We start from the raw sequence: 21,576 nt of genomic DNA, 5'->3' as shown, positions 1-21,576 counted from the left end.
TTATGTTCTTCGATATTGATTTGATATTGGTATTGTGGTGATTTCTTTGTTAGATTTATTTGTTACACTGTGATAGTGAAGCAGTGAGAGCCCTGGGTCCATTCTGTGGTAAAGTTCCTGTGAACTTTAGCAACTGCATGTTTCTTTTGAATAAGAAAGAGTTTTCTGAAAGATGGAACCCATTATATAATTAATAAGATCTCTGCCACTGCTTGTGAGCTTTTACATATTTTTATAAATGTATGTCTGGTCTCTTCAGTCCTGAGCCACACAGAAACAATTAATGCTTCTGTGGCAGGCAGAGTGATAAAGAATTGAAAACCACGTTTTGATGACTGAATGCACCTGAAGTACCTGACTGTTTTAATTGATCAACATGATGGAATTATTTCAGAACTGTTTAAGGTTCAGAGCTACTGATTTCAAATGTTCCCATATTTAAAACCATATATATACAAAGGAATTCAATTTTTAGGCTGTTGGGGGTCTTGGCAGATATTTTAATTGGCTTGCTGAACTTGTAAAATATACTATTGCTTATACATAGCTTCAAGAACTCAAAGCTAGTAGTTGACAAATTTTAGATTTAATATGAAATTTTATAGAGAAATAGAAGTTTTTCTGTGCTGATAAAGTATGTTGTAGTCATTTTACATCTAGTAAGTGATCCATAAATGACCAAGCAGTCTTTGAGGTGGCTGTAAGATACTCCTATGTTTCAAGTTGACAGTGCTGGAATTGAATGTTCACTTAAATTCTGACTGACAAAAAGATGTAGAACTTAAATCTGTTAGCTCACATTGACTCATGCATGAATCAGAAAAAGTCTTAAGATAAGCTGTCTTGTAAAACCAAAATAAGTGATAAATTTTAAAGTGACATGGTTTGAAATACTGAATCTACTCTGGAAATTAGTATGCAGTGAGGACACAAGAGTACTGCAAGTAGCAAAATTGGTTTTTGCAGCCTGACTAGTGGAATTTTTCAATATCCAGCCTTTTAAATGAGAAGTTCAATTTAGCTTGAAATGTACCTTTCTGGAATAGTTAATTTGGTAGTAAAATTAACTCTACTTAAAAAAAACCCAAAACCCAAAAACCCCTACAATTCTCCATTTCTAAGAAAAATCAGATATACTCCTGCAGAAACATTTTGTAGACAAAAACACATATACTATTGATTATGTCTTTTGGCTCTCTTGAGGAAGTCTGATTTGGTTATTGCAGGCTTCAGACCTCTGCAGAAACATTTTGTAGACAAAAGCACATATACTATTGATTATGTCTTTTGGCTCTCTTGAGGAAGTCTGATTTGGTTATTGCAAGCTTCAGACCTCTTGCTTGCAGTCAAATGTATGGTTCATGACTTTATAGTAAAAGAATCTACCAGGTAGAATAAGGTGTAATGATTTTAAGTAAGTCACACTTGGCATATTACTTGTGTTCCTGTTAAACTCACTTGCAACTGGCTGTTTCTGTAAGTCGGAATATTAAGTATGGTAAATTTGATTGTACAATGCTGTATCACCAATCTTGCCAGAAGCAGAAATTGGCAGGAATGTGGCATTTTGAGCATGCTTTTTGGATCCTGGTTTTTTCACAGTAGTAGATTCAGGATTTTCCTACTGTCTTCTTGAAGGCCCATGTAATAGATGAGGGAGTGTTTGCAGAGGCACCACTGGGAGGGAATTATTCAGGTTACCCTGTCAGATGTATCATTTTTTATGTTAGGCTGTAGTGAGTAGGAGTTCAGATACACAGGTTATGTTTGCTGCTCAAACAGTTGTTTATAGTGACCCTTAGGGAAGAAGCAACAGAAGGAATATAAACATTGCATGGGCAACAACAGCAAGCTGACAGGCAATGAGTTTTACCTTACTGGCTGGTTAAATAAGGCTCCTGTTTTGCAAGGGGAGGGAGAGAGAAAATCACGTTGAGTATTTAAGGGGGAAGGGGGAATGAAATTGGAAGAACCTCAAAATGTCAAATAATTTGTCACATACATATTCATCTGTTAGCTCATAAATGTCAGTTCTTGTAAAAAGCCTTTCCAGCTTTTTCTTGGATCTGACTTTGCAGAATGTTTTGGGGCCTACAGCTGGGCTGCAGAACTAGACTGATCTTTTTCAGGTTTTAGAACAGACCTCTGTAATTTTTGCTGCTTTCCTGGCCTTGAAAAAGGATCTGTGCTCCTGTGAGACGTATTAAAGGGTGGCTGGTGATCATGGAATCAGCTAGGAGAACATTTTATTTACTTCAGTTACTTGGCTGGAAAGCTCAGCCTGAGGAATGAACTGCTTCAGCTTCCCCTGTTAGTGTCCATTTCTGCACAGCTGAGTCACTGAACACATGGACTTGATTTTAGGGAACTTTTCCCGCTCCCGTTAGCTTGGAGTGGTTTTGTGATCTTTTAGAGAAACAACTGACCAACCCCTGCCCCCATCCCATTTTATTCTTTTGTTTTAGAGTTTGCAAGAACAAGTTTTCAAACTGTCAGTGGTTGTCCGCAGCTGTGGGTAAGACTATTTTATAGACCAGTCCATGTGGTTTTGTAGTAGTTGCTTTTTCCTGGTCTCTTCAGGGCTGCTGCCAAGCATCCATCCTTTCCCACTATTTTAACCAGTGATCAGTGGATCTCAAGCTGTGGAATGCTTCCAAGTGAAATATGTTACAAATAACTAAGACCTTATATGTGGTCTAGATGCATGGGAAATTCTAAGTCTGTATTTGTAATAGCAAGTATCTGTGGGCCTTCAAGGGAGAAAAAAGACAGGTGTCAGAATGGCTGTTCCTGCCAAAACTATACTAACCACATCATTTCATAGTGACTTCCTTTATATGAGCCTATTTGTAAGGTACAGTGAAAAAATTGATAATTCAGAATCGATTTTCTATATATTGATATTCACAATTCTGTGATTTTAGCTGTGACACTTGCTACTAACATGTTTGTCATTAAATAGATAAACAAATGAGTTTTGCTTAATTTCATGATGCAGTGAGTTTCGATATTGATAACAAGAGTGGTGGGAAAAATGCCCAAAGAAGATGATACTTAGTTTCAACTTAGTTAACCACTATCTTGAATACATTAAAGTAATTGTAAGATCGATTTCACTCCCTCATGAGCGGTGTTCTGAGTAATGTGCACTCCTCTTGCTTCTAAAACACTGATAAATGCAATCTGTTGGAATGTTTTTAAGACAATAGCTATTTAATGAATAGCTTGTGTGTACAGGAGAAAAGAATAAGCTTGATTGCTTACAATCTGACATTTGAAAAAGCATTTTTTTAGATCTCTTGTATTTGCATATCTAATTGCTATGTAATCAAAACTAAGTGAACTGTAGCTGCTTGAAACTAAAAAATGAAAGGCAATCATCTTTAAAGGGGGGAGATATCCCACTCATATGCAAGCCTGTCTGAATATTAGAATTATATCCTTCTTGTGTTTAATTATAGGTGTCTGACTGAGCAGTAAATTTATGCCTGTGTATTAAAGGAGTGAATGTGACCCTGAAACATCAGCTTTCCTTTGTTGAAGCAAAGCATTCGCATTGAGAGAACTTAACAGTGTTGTGTATTTTGGTGATAAGGGATTGTGCCAGAGTAGCTGTTAATTACCTGCTTTGTTTGATATGGAAAGTAGTGGTTCCACACTTTTCTTCCCACAGTGACAGTACTCAATTAAAACTTGTATTAAACAGTGATAATGCCCTCGTTTATCTGGTGGAGAAGGGGTGAGGTGAAGAAAATTAACAGGATATTTTCATCTCTTTAGAGACTTCGGTTTTTCATAAACCTAGTGACAGTAAAGACAAAGGAATTTTATCTTTTCTGGTGTAGTAGTGTATGGTGAGCTTTGGTTATTTTATTTCATTACTTTTTTAAATCTTTGTGACTCTTGAATCCTGCTGTTTAACAAGAGTGGCTATAGTAAAAGCTGAAAAAAAGAAACCTCAACCGTACTGTCAGAATTGCAAATTTGGAAGATGCTTGCTCTTATTCCTTCTCGTTCCTCTGTGTGAAGCATCTGTTGCCATTGGTCATTATTTATTTCAATGATTTTTGAAAATCTATTGTATCATGACATGGCATCTTGCAAATCTTACATGGCAGATTTTTTTTTTTAATTCAAGTGTTTGAGTTTTTCTAGTCCAAATGTGTGAAGCATGTTTTCCTAATTCAGTCTGAGATGGACTTCTCTAAGTAGCAGCTAATTTTGGAATATCTGAACATGAACACGGAGTAAAGCAGAGAAATTGACATAGAAGATTTGATAGTGTTTGTTTATTTCAGATACCAATGCTGAAGAATATTCTAACAGTGAAAATATACAAACTACATCAGTAGGCAATAAGAAAGGATATAAAATTGTTATTGTAACCTTTAAATACTTTTTATTTAATTTATCCAAAGAAATTAAGGAATGGGTTGGTTGCTTTTCATATGAAATTTGGAAGGTCTGTGTTCAGCAAGCTTGAACAGCTTTATTCTGGTGTAAAAGCTGAATGTTTGATGCTAGACTAATTTGGCCAAAAATGTGAAACAGTAAGTGAAAAGGAGTAATTACTGTAGCAGCTTTAGAGCGTGTACACAAAATTCTTTTGAGGAGCTCAGTGGCTGTGGCAGTGCATGGTAATTTAAGTAGAACTTCAGAGCTTCAACTGTTAGGTGAATAGAGGTCACATGCAGAGTAAGAGTGGTTGCTTGCAGTAATTAGGCACAATTAATAAAAGTTTGCTCAGAAAGCATATTGCACATACTGAATGGTTAGCAGTAATGACTGGTCTTAGAGATAACCATACACAAACAAACATAAAAATGATTACAGATAAAATAGTTTCTTAAAAGAATTTGTAAGGTGTGGAAACTTGAAAGATTTCCTTTAGGTTTTGTTGAAAACCTAAATAGAATGTAAAGAGCAGAACGCTAGATTTTATTTTGTAGTGGAACATTGTAATATCACAGGATGTAGGAAAAGTGCTGTGGAAAATCAGGCTTAGAAAAAAAAACTGTAATTGTATGCATTGATAATGGTTTACAGAAAGAACACTGGAAAGCCTATCTTAGATAATAACTGGCATGTTTTTTAAGTAGTCTGCGTTTCTTTTAAAATAAATGTTCTTCTGGGCATATTAACTGATAAATTTCATTAAATTATTTAATAATAAGTTGCTACATAATTATTGGTTATGTTTTCTGTAGGTAATTCATAAAGTCAATAAATGTAGATTAGTTCCTACCACCACGCAATTGCCCTTTTATGCCAAGTAAACAGTGATAAGCATTAAATAAGAACTTGATAAGGTGTTTTATGATCTGGCATTTTGACATGCAGTTATCTCTGTCTGTTTCTTTAACAGTTTTTTCTGGTTTTCTTTTTTCTGCACTGTAAAAATACCCCATGGAATGTGAGTTTGACATGCATTCAGATTAGTAGACTTACTTCATGGCACAGCAGTTCTGCAGCTGACTTGTTAGTGTAACTGTGTTAGCTCATCCATTTAGGATTAAGTTCTGCAGTGATTAGAGGGCTTCCTCTGCTCAAACATTGCATGGTCATTTCACTTTGTAGGTGAGCACTGCAGACCACTCTGTCTAGCCACAGACATTTTTTGTAATACCAAAGCCACTTTATAAAGGTTTTCTCAGACTATCATGCATTCAGGATAAATTCCCAGCCTCAAATAAAGTTGAAGACTGTGTTCTTCCAGAACAAATAGTCTTAAATGGACATACTGTATTTTTTGTTCCATGTAAAGAAAATGTAACAAGGCTGTTACATTTTTCTGCATAAATTGTTCTGATTATGTTTCATTGACTTTACTTGCTTGAAAATGATTTGTTAGCATTTTTTGAATATTTTCTTTGTTCTGTAGTTCAGTTACAATTTTGTGTTTGCTTTTAGAGAAATTCATTTCCATATACAAAATTTTAAAATAATGTTGCAATATCCAACTTTGAATAGATACTAATTTGCTATATTTTCACATAATCTCTATGTGCAGATCTTCTCGAAGGAAAATTTCTCTGTTAAGACGTGGAAAAGAATGAAACTTTACAATTGCCTTTCCTGGACCATTTTTGACGAGCATGCTTTCCCTTTATGTTCTTTACTGTTCTTGTAGGAGTTGCAGTTCCTTTTGGCAGGAATTGCTGTGTCTGTGCTGCAGTGTGAAGTTCCTAAGTCTAAGAGTGAATGGGAATTCTCTTTTCCAGTCTAAGATTTTGGGGAGTTTTTTTCCATTTGAGAAATGGCAGCTACAATGCACAAATATGGTAATTTTCTGCACTCACCCCATGGACAATTTTTCACAGATTTCATTAAAAAGTTGGACAAAAATGATTGTGTTAAGTTATACACTTGGTCAAATAGGAAAAGTTTACTTTCTTGGTAACTCTGAAAAAAAAGTTTAACTTTTCTACCACTAAGCTTTAGGACATGAAAAACCTAGAAGCTGAGAGCTTGCAGCTCTCCAAATAGTCATCCAGAAGAACACTGTTAAGCATTCTGTTGACAGGGTTTATGTACCATTGAGGAAAATTCAGACCCTCTGTCTCTCCCTATAATCTGAGTTGATGGTACTTGTCATTTGAAATATATATACACCTGCTAAACATGCTTTTTTCTTTCTGATGAAAACAGTCCTGCTGAAAGCATGTCGTAAAACTTGGTTTTTATTGCAGAGGTACACAATGAATCATAATTTCCTGCAGGCTCGAATCCTGCCTATGTTAGAATCAACAAGTAAAAAACTGAAAATGTGAATGATATTTTATTTATGATTGGGACCTATAGAGTACATCTCACGTTTGTATTTGCAGATTTTGGCTGCATAACAATGTACTTGGTGCATCTGGTGTTCGAAGTATTCTCTTTAGTGAGGTCACTCTGAGTATAACTTCCTAAGATTTTTTAAAGTACTCAGCACTGATATTGATGTTCTTTATCCCTTCTGCCCATTTTTTTAGCCATTTGGGCAGTTGAGAATAAGGTTAAGGTGTAAAATTTCAAAATTTACTGTGAAAGAAAGCAAGGAGAATTTACCAGCTAGCCCTTGGTATAGCTGTGCCTCAAAGCTAAGAATTTTCTTTAAATCAGATTTTGAGTGATAGAGATTTCTCTTATAGAAAATGTGAAGAATCCATCTAGAAACAAACTTTAATTCCCTGTATTAGCGGAGTCAAGTTATGATGACCTTGGATACACTCTAAACCAATTTTTAATGATTACTGTCAGAGCAGTTCTTTTTCTATTGAAAAGTAATGGCCTATGATATATTGAGGGCCAGATTAAATCATCCTGACTATTCCTTCTGGTCAAAGTCTCTAAAACTGGGAGAAAATTACTAGGAGTTAAGCTTAAGTATAAAAGGAGGCATAATGGGTATGATGTATAGAATAAAATTTCAGTGTAGTATAATGTACTAATTTATCAAAATCTTACACAGATCACAAAGATTTTTGTTATATATATGTATATACAGTGTGTTTGTGTGCATGTATCTATGCTTCTGAAGTAGATAACAATTCTGTCATCAAGTTGTATTTTATGTGTTTGGGTTTTTTCCCCCTATATCTGGTTTTGTGCATCATGGACTTCATACATTCCTATATGCTAAAATGAAAGCAGCTTGTTGGTAAAGATCAAGCTAAAATTTTGGTACTGAAGTATGGTTTGTTTACATCTAATCTCAGAGAACTAAAATCTTAATCCTGTAGAATTTTTTTTTCTTGGTACATTAAATGCTGTTACTTCGGTCTTATTGTGTGACATGTCTGTAATAGTCAATCATCATTAATCCTGAGCAGTATTCAGCAACAAGTTTTAATGATGAGAGTAGTGGTCTTTTGTTGTGTGTCTTGTTACTGGCCTTAAATTAGAAAAGCTAAAAAACTAAACTTACTTGAAACAGGGGTTTTGGAGATTTTTTTGCATGTTTCAAAAAAAGTAGTAAAGTATGCTCACCTGTGTGACCAATTAGAGACTCTGCAAGGCAGTCATTAAAAAGGAAGTGAGGCAACACAGCCAACAGGAAATGCAGCAAGTTTTAAGTGAACAAAATTAGGCCTGAGAGATCAGGAGGAAACTGAGAAAAAGGTGTTAAGTCTCCACAAAATTGTGACAATAGTTGAAAAATATTTTTTTTTTTCCTAATGCTTATTTATCTGTGATTTTTGCAAGTATGATAAACAGTTTCTTACTTTCTGTAATGGAGATTTTTCTTATGTATTAAACTAGATATTTGAATTCTAGTCTGTTCACTCAGCTCTTCATACCAGCATTTGCAGTGGTTACTAATGTTAAGAGCCACGTAATTACTTGGAGGAGGGGGGTGAACATTAGGACATACAGAATTTGCAGTGCGTGTGGAATTCAGTGTCCTGGGACTGTCTGTGGTTGGTGACGTACCACCAAAAAAACCCCAAGCTTATTCCCATATGTAAGGGAAACTTTGAAATGTACAAAGTAAAAAGCTCAGTGTGGAGCTTTGTACTAATGTTTTCTGTACCTGGAGTTTCAGGTGTTATGTATTTATTCAGAGGTGATTTAGCTGCTCATTGGACTCTTAGTGAGCATATACAGTGCAAACTTTCTCTTTTTGTTTCTTTATTTTGTTAGTGCCTTTTCTTATATTAGAAAAACTGTTTCAGGCCTGTGTTTTTTAATATTTGTGGCATTTTTGTGTACTGTTGCATTTTCAGATTTAAGAGGTTATTTGTTGGTATCTTCAGAGTAGTGATGTAACATTTTTGCCTGAAATGCTGCATGTTGTATCATGTTAGAGCAAGCTATTAAAAGAGTTCAGCTCTATTTAAGCGCCCAAATAAAAACATCCCCTCTTGCTTTGAGACACCTCATCTTTTGTTGACATTCTTTCTTTATCCATTGATTTGTCTATTTCATGCTGTTGGTCTCCTTTTTTATTGATGAGTTGTGCCAGCCTTTTGCTTTGCATACACTGCAATGTTGCCTTGTTGCCTTATGAAGTGTTGGTGTGCTAAATAATTGCATGTTATGTACTAAGTCTGTCAATAAAGTTTTAGTGCAGATGGTTTCCACCTTTTTGCCCCCATCACAACAATGTGACATCCTACAAAAGCAGAATAAATCATATTAACTCTGCCTGCAGGGCAAGGGCTGGGGCAGAACAGGGAGGATATGGAGGTTATACTGTGTATGCTTAGCTGAGCGTGACTTGCATTGGAAACTTTAGTTTTACTTTTGTTGACTATTAGAGTAGTTTGTTGAATAATTAAAATGTGCTTCACTAACAGAGGGAAAAAAAAAATCTATCAACAACTTTCACTGATGATTTTTCTGAATTAGGCAAGCACTTTTTGGTGAAGGTGTCTTTCCCTGTGAGACCATATGGTTTTGCAAGGAGTTTGAGTATACAGTTTAATCATTGTAAATTACAGCTGAAGAATAATTTCTTTCAAATTCCTGTGGAGAATAGCATTGAAACTGATAGTTGTGGTACTTTGATTTTTACTTTATTTTACTTGATTATTTAGATTTTTTTTTCCCCCAAAGTCAGTCAGGCACTTCCATTCCATGACATTTAAATAGGATTTAATACTTTGTATGAAGTAATTGCACAGGTAAAAGAGGTATCAAGATAAATAGTAGTATATATACTATGTGTTGCATAATAAAAAGGGTATTATAAACATAATTTTTTTAAAAAAGTAATGTTTGTATCATTCATATGTTTGGTAATCTTAAAGTGAATTCTACACTCTATCAATACACATTTCCTTAAGAAGGTGATATGTGGATATTGTATTAACCACAGATATCCTTAAATTAGAATTTAATTTGAAGTGTCTTTACTTAAATTTGCGTCAAATTATGCAGGATTGAAGAGGCTCACACACTCTTAAGAAGAGTAATGCCTGAGCTCTAATCATATTAGTAGTCCTCAGAGGATAAAATCTTCTCTCTATTGCAAACTATTGAAGGTTTTCTGTGAGTGGTATGGCACTTTGTTTGGATTGATCTGATGGTCAGTTCCCACTAAGGGCCTTAGGACATCTGTTCCCACTGCTTCATGTGCATCCTCGAGAGTCAACTGAGTTTGTGAGTTTCCTAAATTGGCCTTGCACAATTGTCTGAGCAGCAGGGGCAGCTCTGGAAATAGCAGATTCAGGGCTGCTGTTTTCAGTGACAGCTGGTTGTTAAATAGACTCGACCTGCAAAGTTAAACTTCACTTTCACATTCCATGATATGAGATACATGAGTGTCTGCATTTAATTTTTTCACTTTTAACTTCTAGCTTGCTATGTCACAATCTATTTCACCCAAAAAAGTAAGCACTTTTTAATGAAAATAATTCTTGTTCAACAAATTCTATAATTTTGTGGGTTTTTTTTCTTCAACGCTTTGAAACACTTTTTTGTGTGATCTTGAAATCTGATTCTTTATAAACCTCTATAAGTAATTTCTAAACTGAACATAATTTTCTTGTAGTTAATTTTTCAAGAAAGACTTCTTCCCAGTATTTTAAAGAAACATGAAATTTGTTGCTTTTTTTTCCTGGTTTTATTTAGTTCCATTCTCTGTTTATAATTTGTATATGGGGAGAAAAGAAACCCCTGCCAAACATGCCCCCCTTCACCAACCAAAAAAACACAAAAGCAAAATATACCAAAAAAAAAAAACCCAAATACAAACCAAGTGTCCAAACTCACAAACCAAAATAATCCCTTTTGAATTATGCCACTGGAGCATTTAGTTAAGTGCCAGTATTGTTTGAATTGGTGCCTTTGGCATATTGCAGCTGGAGAAGTAACATTATTATTGTTGATAACAGAGAGCTGAGTTGAGTAATAGACCTGTGGTAAAGATGCTCAGGTCTTTGGCCTATCTAATATTGGTTTAGCATTTCAGGAATATCATGTTCCATGTGCGTAATGATGAGGATCTTCAGCCAGTTCACTGATTTGGCTTAAAATATTGACTACAACCCTGTACTTGTTGAGTGTAGTTTTTCAGTGATGCATTATTTATGAGAATTTGTTGTCTTAAATAGTTTCAAAGGATGTACTTTAGAAATATTTTCCTTATTTTTAGGAATCATGCTTTTATTTTTCGTGATGACTGCATGTTTTTCATAAGCAGCATTTTAAATTTCCCTTTTTTAAAAAAAATTGACTTTTTCATATATCATAATTACAGAGTTGAAGTGGGGGTGGAAGGCATAGGAAGGAACTTTGAACAATTTTCTTGAATGGAAATACCTGGTGCCATCCCATCTCAGTTAATACTAATGAGCTATTCTCCTTGCCCCAGCAGTGATGGGCATTAGTTAAAATAAACTATACTCTTTGCTCCTTTGCATCTAGCATAAATTTTAATTTTATTTTACTAGTGCTATAAGATGAAATATGCTAATTAGAAAATACATTGCAGCAGCTTTTCTGTTCTGATAACTGCATCACTACAACATACACAGGAAATGTCTCACAGGCTTTATTAGTAGTGGAGGAGAAAGTCATGTTTGTTTCCCTTTTATACCTAGCCAGTTCATGGATTTTTCACTCTTTTCCATTTGCAGAGAACTTTGAACAGTTAGTTGTTTTATTTTTTTTTTTTTTAACTTACTTTCTTATTTTGAACCATAAAGAGTCCCTGAAAAACACTTGAGTTTTCTCCAACTGATTTTTAACAAAAAAATTTAAAATGCAGCCTCAGTCAAATTTATGAGGTTTTTTTCCCCATTCTTTTTTCTTTAGCATACACAGTGTTAAAACAGAAATTTTTGTGCAAATCACAAATAGTGGTAGTGTGCAAGAATGCTTAACTCTGGAAGAGAATTTTGTGTTATTCATCACCCAAATGGAGGAGAACTTGAAGAAGTAGGGGTGAGGGGGGAAGAAAAAAAGTTTGTTCCTTCTTCTGTGACTTAGTTTCTGTTGATTCTTGCACTGTTTTTCCTTTACTAGGTTGTCTTATATTATGGCTTCTTGAAATTTCCGTCTCAAGTGTAAACGAGAAGGAATAATTTATGTCCATCATAGGGTAAAAAAAAAAAAAAGCCCTAATTCCAACTCTTCATGCCTCTCAAACATCTTAAAGAAGCAAAATAGGGCACAAGCCCAATTTTTTTTTTGCTTTTCAGGTCTCTTTTAAGAGCAGAGACAGCCATGATGCAGCAATTTTGGAGGTAGAGGCAAGTAAATGTTTTACTTCTTGTAAACATTCCAGTGAGTTTTGCAAATGGCCTATTATTTGAGGAGACTCTGGTTGAAAAAGGACCTCAGCCTCTCCCCCTTTCCTAAATTTGCTTTGTATGATTCGACATGAGGAAGAATATATGTTAGCTTTTATTGATTATAGACAGGTTTCACATCAGTTACACACTGTTGCAGTACCCAGTTGGTGTAAAAATATGTAGCTCTAATACTAGAAAGGTTTTGGTAATAAAAATAGTTGAGGTTTTGTCTTTTGAACTGATCTACAAAATGAAAATTTGTGTGTTGTAAGTGATTTTCTTCTTAGGAAAATAAAAGAAGTGTTGATTGTTTCTTGCCCTCAGCTGCTGTTGTTCAAATCAGCTCTTTGGCATTCTCACTTTGGACAGTTGAGCGACCTTTTATGTAGTTGTACAAAACCTGTGACCATTTCTGTGCTAGGAACATTCCTGAAAGCTCATGTTGAGTTTCTCTGATGGCATCACATCATCTTGAAGGCTGTATTAGAGGTACAGGAAAGAACTATCTTGTCTGTTTTGCTGATTTTTTTTTTTTTTTTAGACTTTCCTATTCCTTATTGTGAATAAAACCAGACAGTTTGCATTGTTGCATAAAAAATACAGGATTACGCTGGGAAAATTTTGCTAAACCTCTGTTTTGGGAGGTGGGAACAAATGTTCTAGTCCATGTTAGAGGGTTACAGTGGGAATAGCAAAGAAACTAGATTTTGGTCAGCTAATGTGAGAGAATAGTTCAGTGGGCACAAAAACAAAATTGCTAGTTAAGTTGTATTGATCCAAATTAATACCTGTGCCAGTTTGAGAAGGGAGAGGATGGGAAAAAGGAGGTGAGAGGTCAGGACCTGTCAGTTGGCAGTAAATCCCTGTCATCTCTTGGAAATGCATTTTGAAAAAAGCTGTAATGCTTGTGCTTTTCTGAAGAGGAAACGTTTATACTGAAAAAATTGACCATTCTCCTACATGTCTCTTGAGGATGTGAGTAAAGTGTATAATTATTTTTGTCTTCAGTTCATGTACAATGCTGTCTTATTTTCTGAGGTGGATGAAAGCATTGTAAAATTGTAAGAAAAGCTTCCTCATAATGACCTTTTGTACCCAGTCTTACCTTCTTCAACTTCTGTAATTCAGAAATATTGGATTAAACGGTAAAACTTTCATTTGATTTTTTGTGGGGGCAGATAAGGGTGCAATCTAAAAATGTATATAATGGATATTTTAATGAAAGAAGCTCGTAACTTGTCTTTGGAGAGCAGAAGCAGTTTTTTAAATAACTTTTTTGCATGTTTCGGATAGTGTACTGGAATTCGTTGAAAAGTTGCTCTTCTTAAAATAGTGACTCGAGTAGCACATCAATGATTTACTTAGCTTCTGTAACTTCATACTCTAATGACATTACTTTTGCCTCTTTCAATCTGTCCTATATTTACTAATAATTTTTGTCTCTGCATTAATATCTTTGGTAGCAGAGGGAAATGCATAGCTGAGAGAATGTCTTGAAAAAAACAGAACCTGAAATTTTTCATAGTAAGCATTAATTTTGCATATTACGGTGACTTGGAATGGAGCTATGATAATTTAGTTAGTCATAGATCTTAGCTGGCACACTCAGTTTTACTCAAAATGATACAAGTGAAGATGTCAGCAAATTAATTATTAAATGAGTTTTTTTAGAAAATTACATTCCTTTGGTGAATGTTTTTGTACATTTTACCAGAATTTCTGGGATTCAGAATGTTCTTGTGAAACCAGGTGTCTTTTTGGAAGGATGATGGGGTGTCCTAAAGAGCAGTTGTAGGATTACTAATTGAATGGGATCTTGAAGGATGCACATCTAGACATTCTCTCCTGAAACCAGTATAGATGTAACTGCTGTGATACTTGACTATGAATTATAATTAGGACTAGCTAATACTTTCTTTTGTGTGTATGTAAAGAGCAGGAGGTTTATTAAACATTGTTTTCCAATTTAAAAAGTGAATGTAATTGTCATAATTGCTCCTTTACATAAATAATTTATTTCATTAATTTCACAAGGTTTTTATTTTAACTGTGTTGCACAGATGCTATACATAGAGCTGATGCTAGTGTACAGTATTTTAAATGAACTAAAAAATTTGTAGTTTTCAGCTCATTAAGTTCAGAAAGTGAATACAAACTTCCAAACATGGACCTTAAGGACAGATTCATTGAAAGACCAGGGAACTCTGTGTAAACCATCAGAGAGAGTATGAGAGGTTGCAATGTTAAAGTCATATTGCTATGTGCTGGCTTTTTTTGTTTTGTTTTGGGGTTTTTTGTGGTGTTTGTTTGTTGGAGGGATTAATTTCAGGCTTTTTTGGTGGTTGTGTTGGGCTTTTTTGTTTGGTTGTTTTTTAATGCTATCTGAGCAGTGAAGGGAGGTCCTGAACAACTATCATTCCTGTGCTATAGGAAAGGTGTTCCTAGTATACTATCAGTGGTATTCTCAAAAGCCATTTAATATTGGTGCCAAGCTGGCACTCAGCTATACAGTCTTTAACTGGCATGGCTATTACTATGGTTTAATCCAGCCTTGGGAACATGTGGCATGTGCTGGAATACTCCTCATTCTGTAGTCATCCTAATCAATGGAGTAGTTGCGTGAAATTGGTCATAAAGAAGGTTTGGAACAGTGGTCACAGTTTTGAATTATCTAGCTGGTAACTTGGTTGTGTCAAATCCCATGTAATTGTAGCAAGGATTTGAGGCAACTGCTGCAATAAATCTGTAATTACAGACTGTGTGCAAGGTTTCAGTCTTAAAGGGAAAACTTGTGTGTTGAGATTATTTGAGGCAGGAGTTTTGAATTCTTTAAAGGACTCAACTTTAGTTTGTTGGCCAATGTTTATTGTTAGTTCTGTACTCAATGGCAAATTTTATTTTCCTGTGTACTTTGTAACAAAATTTCATGCATTTTTAAAATGTTAGTTTACTTGATTTGCATTATCTCCTCTGAAACTACACATTTTTAAGAAGATTCCAAACCTTTATGTCTAAGTGAACTTTATTTTACAGTTAATCACTATGCTGTGAATGACAAGGTTTTTTTCTTTGACACAGCCTTGCTTAAATACATGGGACATAGTGTGCTAGTTTCTTGGGTAAGCAACATATAGCATTTGAAGTGGAAGGAAGCTGATTGCTCTGCAGGCCTAATTCTGAGTGGAAATAGAATTTTCAGAATACTTCACTTCTAACAGTAACTTAAGTATTGAGGTAAGATGACATTTGGTGTACGTGGCACTTGTAAATGCCAGCATGTCCCCTGGGCAGTCAGAGCAAGGGGCTGCCCACCCCCAGTAGCTTTTGGGGGCAGCTGGGCTGCTGTGTGTCCTGCCAGAGGTGTGACTGGCAGCTGGCAGCTTCCTGCACAGGGAGATCTGCCTGTGCCCTCCTCTGAGCTCAGCCTGCTGCTTGTGCAACGTGTCACTGAGCCAGTTCAGCTTGCTAAACAGGCAAAACCTATTCTGACAGCTGTGGTTTGGGCTGTGTTCAATCGGCTCTGGAAGGCCCCAGCAAGAGCCGCTGCTGGTACAAAGAACAGGGAAGGAGAAAAGAATGGAGCCACTTCTCTTGTGGGAGTGAGCAGTAACCCTGCAGGTGTGTTAAACTGAAGTCTGTGGAGGAAACCCTTCTATACAAGAAAACTCAGAATAGTTCTGTCTTGGGATTCGGGACAGTTTTTCTCTGAAGTGACAATGCAAGATTTGTGTTCTAATTATAGACATTGCATCTAAAGTTGTCAATATTCATTGAAGTAACCACTTGTGGAAAAGTTTGGTTTATGTTTAGCATTCTGCTTTCTTGTTGGCATAAGAGGCACTTTTAATCCAAATGTACAGGGTAGTGTTTAGCTGCCTAGGCACTTGAGTCTTCTCTTGACACACCTGGAGGAAGCAGGATTACATCTTTGAGAAAATCTCCAATGAAGATTTATCCTAAGAAATGAAACAAGAAAGGCAAAATAAGAAAAATACTAGGTATTATCATATAAGTACTTGATACACTATTTTTCGCTAAGGTCAGGATTGCACAAAACACTTCAGTTTATGCACGAGAGCTGTTGTAACGTTGGTTGCATCCCTCCCTCTTGCCCTGTTTTTTCCAGTCTGACTCTGCCTGCTCTTGTCAGAACTTGGTTATTCTTTGGTGCTTTGTGAACCAAAGAATATTCTCAAGAATTGCAAGACACATTTTGAGCTAAAACCCTGGCATTGCAACTATGTCATCCTGGTCCTAGCAATAAAAACAGCTTTGCTTTCCTACACATGGCCCCTTTCCTGCATTTGGCTGCATTCTTGTAGCCCACAAGTAAAGTTCTGTTGACAAAGTCTTACAGGTTAAAGTTATATACTCTGCCTTTTCCCTTCCCCAACCTGAACCATTTTGGAAAAAATCAGTGATGTTGAATGTCTGTTTCAGCTCTTTTAATTTTTTTCCTTTGGGGTTTTTTTTTTTTTCCCCTCATTTCTCTGAGTTGTTAAACAACAGTTTCTTTATAGCTAGGGAAGTTATTTGAGATTCTTGAAGTTACTAAACTCCTACCTAGGTATGTTTGGTTTAAGTCATGAGTCTCTTTTTTAATTGCTTTGACAGACAGTAATAACCTAAAAATCACAATGTCCTAAAATAAAGCTAACAACATATTACTATAACAATAATTTTATGTATATTACAGGTCTCATTTCAGTTTATAGAAACAGTAATAATTTCATGTTCTTAAACTGAGGTCACATTTTTATAAATGCAAAAAGTAAAAAATATAAACTTAATACTTTTTTACTTCATTTTTTTAGGGGGGGGGCAAGGAAATAGGGAAGAATGTTTAGTTTTATTCTCTTAAATTTTGCTTCTGCTCACAGTTGTATGCTGCATCTGAAACTTTTCCATTATATTGTGGGTTAATAGGTGGTGCTTTTTAATTTTCTTGGCACACTGAGGTCATATTAATGTGTTCAATGTAAGTTTATGTTAAAACTATTCTGTAGTAGCATCTTTGTATAGTCCATGCAAAGCTTTGGAGTTAGTGAAATTTCATTTTTCTTACTAAGTGCTAAGCAGTCTTAGAAAAGATGTTAATGTTAGTAATGGTGTATTACTGTAAATGTTAGCATCATGGGAAAATGGGGAAGAAAAATTCTCTCTTTAAAAAGTTTTCATTTATTTTGTAGCAAAAAAACCCAAAGGGTTGGCAGCAATATATTGCAATTTTACAAAGTTGCCTTCAATATACTTCCTCAATTCCTTCACTTAGATTTACGCAGATCTTCACTAAGATTTACCCCATTGATGTATCTTGTATCTTTTATCCATGTGCAATGTCTCCTTGAGGAAATGCTAGCAGCAGAATGGTTGGATTTTCAGTCAAAGGCTAAGCCATGGGACTCTAAAAGCAATAGGCAAATGGAGAGGAAGGAAGTAGAAATGTGGATTTGTTGGCATTAAAATGCAAGGTATCAGCAGCTGCTTATTCTGGCACTTCCAAAAGGTCACTTAGCTGTTATGTTTTTTCTCCTCTTGATATTTCTTTTCCCTCCTTTTCTTTAAGAGGTCTGTAAATTCAGTTTGGAAAGTAAACCCAGTCACTTGTTCCTAATTATAAAAAAATACTGAAATTTCACAAATTTATGTATGATTTGTATGTATGTATGCATTTTTGTCCACTTTATAGGCTTTTAATGTAAATAAGTGAAAGTTTCTGTAATTTGTGTTTAGATTAAGCAGGAATAGCGCCTGAAGAGAAGTGTGAGTTTGATACTTCTTGACCCTTTCAGTTTATTCAACATCATGGCTATGTGGAGCTGTCATAAAAGAGCAGGAGCCCAGAGAGTTGAGGATGAGTTTAGCTGTGAAATAGATCAATTTAACACTGAATTTAAATTATTGGTGAGGGGAATGTTAATATATTGGCCAGGTTTGCTGTGCAAAGCAGCAATCAAGTCAAAACAAGACAAGTGGAAATAAAACATGAAATAGAGAAATAAAAATGGCTGAAATGCAGTAAAGACAGATGTCACAGTTATATGTAGCAGTTACTGTTGATGAAAGTTACAAGATAGTGCTTCAAAAGAGGAAAGAAAATGTTCCAAAACATGTACAATTACACTACTAGTCTAAGTGCTGATCATGCCATCCACTGAACACAAAAGTATAGTTTATTTAATATTTTTTTACTTGGTGAAGTGCTAGTGTATAATGCAACATAGAGTGCAGTTTTCCAAATACAGCGTGCTGTAAATGGCATTCCAGATTGGAGTCAAGAACAGTGGGTTGGGGTTGGGGTTGGGGTTTTAGTTTGTTGTTTTCTGTTTGCTTGCTTGTTTTTCTCTTAACCATTAAAAAAAAAAGACTCTCAGAGAAATATTAGGGAGTGGTATACTGTGTAGACTAAAAGACTGAGGAACCAGTGAGCAGATGTTTTTTTTCCCTGTAAATGCAGTTGAGGAATAGTGATAGAATTTTACTATAGACAATACAGTAAGTATTCCAAAATGTGAAATCACTGCTCAGATGTTTTCCTAAGTTCTAAAATCATTAAATCAGAGATGCCTGTGATGCTTTCTACCATTTGTGTTCTTTGCACAGATGAAAATAAAAGTTTCATATTAATGGAAGAATGAAAAATGAGGATGATTACCTTGAAGCTATAAATAAGGGTACACCTCAGTATGCTATTTATATGTTTTACTTAATCATTCAAAACTGCAAAAACCTTCCAGTCCTAAGTAACACAAGAACGTAACTTCTGATGAAATCCTTGATGGTTGGGCTGGGGATGCCTCTTTTTTTTTTTTTTTTTTTTTTTCTTTTTTTTCTTTTTTTTCCCCCCCTCACCTTTTGGGCAACAATTTGCGGGAGGGCAAAATGGGGAGCACCTCCTTCTGTGTTTCTGTGGCCCAGTATTAGGACACTCCTGGAACACCACCTGGTGATGTTGGTGACTTTTTACCTGAGGCAGTACTAGAATCTTGATGCTCAGTTCCTGGACGTGTACAAACCACTGGATAGTTACATTACATTTTCTTAGAGTTGCATCTTCTTTCTTCAAGCAAATTTCTTGAAGTTGCCATGCCTTGAGTCAATTTTGGAGTGCATATTAGGTCCTTTTCGATGTCAGCACTTTCAGATCTCTTAGTATGAGAATCCCAGATGGAATATGGTCATCAGATTTCAGTTTAATTAAGACTATTTTGCCTGTCAGCATGAACTTTAGCAGAGTGTTAGTTACCTTGGTAGGTTTTAGGGTGGAATAGAGGCATGTGTTAGCAAGGTTAGTACCTTGGTGTCCTAGTCTTCTTCCTGGGTAGAAGGAAATAAAATGGTAAATTAAAACATAATATTGGAATACTACCTAAATAAAAACTCAGATATACAAAAGAATCTTAATGTACTTAAAAGAGTAAATTCAGTAGTATTATATATGATGTCACTATGGTATTAGTGACATCTTGGTTCTGCTTTAAGAGATACTTTTTCATCTTCATAAAAACTGATCCATTGTAGATTTGTTTTCTCTTATATATATAATTTTAACATCCCATTAATTATTTTTAAAATAAAAATTGTAAAGTGTTTGAAGTAAGTTGAGCAATTTACAATGTATGCATGGTACATAGCTGCTGCTTAATAATAAGGTATAAAAAAGAATATTTACTTTTGTCATCCTTTCTACATCTAAAGCTGAATAGTGGAATCGGCTTTATACTGATTAATAATGTTCATAAACTCAGAGGCAAATAATGCAGAAGTGATTTTAGAACAGTTGGAGGTTATTTGGAAGTTAATTTCGTTAGTGACTGATGATGAATGGATTTGAGTAATGAGTTAAAATACAGTTACTGCCTGTATTTCCTGATTAGAGGATACTCTGAGGAATGTGTCTACTTTTACAGATCAGGTTTTGTTGGTCAAAGCCTGCACTGAAAAATGTCTTTTGTACCTTGCAATTTGGAATACAGAGGTACTACAGAGTTAGCTTCACTAAAGCTAACTGAACCAAGAAGACTTGCATTCAGGATTTATGGGCATTTCATTTTCTTTCAAGGGATTTTGATATTTGTTTAGTGAGTTGTCAGTGTGTAAAAAAAATCCCAATATTGTGAAATGTTTCATAGTGTTTATTCCCTTTTCTGTAGGGGAATAAAACCATACTTGGCTATAAGTGTAACTGTATCCATATAACATTTACTATGCCAGGAATAAAGTGTTGAAACTCTTACCTGTAGTATAAAGTCAGAGAAGTGAACAGTCTCACTCGTCTGCCTGGGAAAAGTTTGTTACTTCATAGTAATTTTAGGTGTCAGTAGTAAAAATTGCATTCATCTCTAACGAATATATCCAGATAGTGAGTTTGCAATGTGCATTTTATGTACTAAATTCTCATTTATTTCTTTGTGGACACTGATGCATGCAAAACTTTTTTACTTTTATCCCACAGCAGTGAAATACTCAGTCTTAACAGGCTCCTGGGCTTTGATAGCACTTGACAATACAGTTTGTTCCACAAACCTTATTTTTCACAGGGGTACAACTTGAGAGAAGTATGGAGCAGGAATTGCTGGAGAGGTGCAGTGCTGCAGGTTTGACAGAAGGTTCCTGGTTTTGCCCAGGTTCCTGCTGGCCAGGCTCTCCGGAGGGCTGCAGCTTTAGGAACCATTTTGACTGCAGGGCAGATCTGAATTTAGGGCTTGAAGTCTCCTGGGCTCAATGTCTGTGCTGAGGCTTTGAGACAAGGAACAGAATCCTCTTGTGTCATTTAAGCATTAGGTTGTTTCATGCTGCCAGATTATTTTTTTTTTTAAGAAGACTTCTTAAATGATGCTTTAGATAATGCCCTTTGACAATGTTTGACAGCTACTGGCTAGTTTAATATGTGCTGGAAGACACCCACTTATTCCACTTTTTCAATCCAAAATTGTCTTGGTTTGGGAGCTTGGTATACCATAATAGTTTATAATTAAAGGCTCGATAGATAGCACTAACTTGAGTGACAATCAAAACAAGTATGTGACTGTTAATTTAAGCAATTGATCCATTGTTTCTATAGGTGAAAACTTGGGTCAGAAATTCTATATGTGAAATAATCTGCTGTGTTCTCCATGACTAGGTGCTATTTCCTCAGCATACCTTTGTAACCTTACTTTTTTTTACCAGCTTTCTGCTTGTGAACTGCTGCCATTAGAAGCTCAGTAGGAGCAGAAGTCTGTGTTAATTTGCCTGACTGTAACTGCACAATTAAAGCAGTTTATCAGCAGGGGTTAGGACAATCAGTGTGTTCTGATGCTTCATGTTATAAAATTACTTCTGTTGTTCAAACAGATACTGTAATTAGTGCATC

At 35.4% G+C, this 21,576-nt stretch overlaps 1 protein-coding gene across 20 annotated transcripts in view; it reads left to right on the top strand.

Annotated features, from left to right (window-relative positions):
• Nucleotides 1-21,576, top strand: part of QKI (QKI, KH domain containing RNA binding) — a 154,256-nt gene that overhangs the window by 72,152 nt on the left and 60,528 nt on the right. For 8 of the 20 annotated variants that reach the window (XR_014954340.1, XM_085576836.1, XM_085576837.1 and 5 more), the window contains exon 4: nucleotides 12,129-12,179. The exons of the other annotated variants lie outside the window; for them this stretch is intronic. Coding sequence is in view for 7 of the 8 variants with exons in the window: in XM_085576836.1 (XP_085432962.1) it covers nucleotides 12,129-12,179 (51 nt within the window). In the remaining variant the exon portion in view is untranslated. The remainder of the gene's footprint in view (nucleotides 1-12,128; nucleotides 12,180-21,576) is intronic. 20 annotated transcript variants of the gene reach the window in all.

This window comes from Lonchura striata, chromosome 3 (genome assembly GCF_050655825.1).
Source record: "Lonchura striata isolate lonStrDom1 chromosome 3, ASM5065582v1, whole genome shotgun sequence".
Taxonomy (NCBI): domain Eukaryota; kingdom Metazoa; phylum Chordata; class Aves; order Passeriformes; family Estrildidae; genus Lonchura; species Lonchura striata.
The sequence above is the reverse complement of the archived record's forward strand: the minus strand, read 5'-3'. Positions and strand labels throughout refer to the sequence as shown.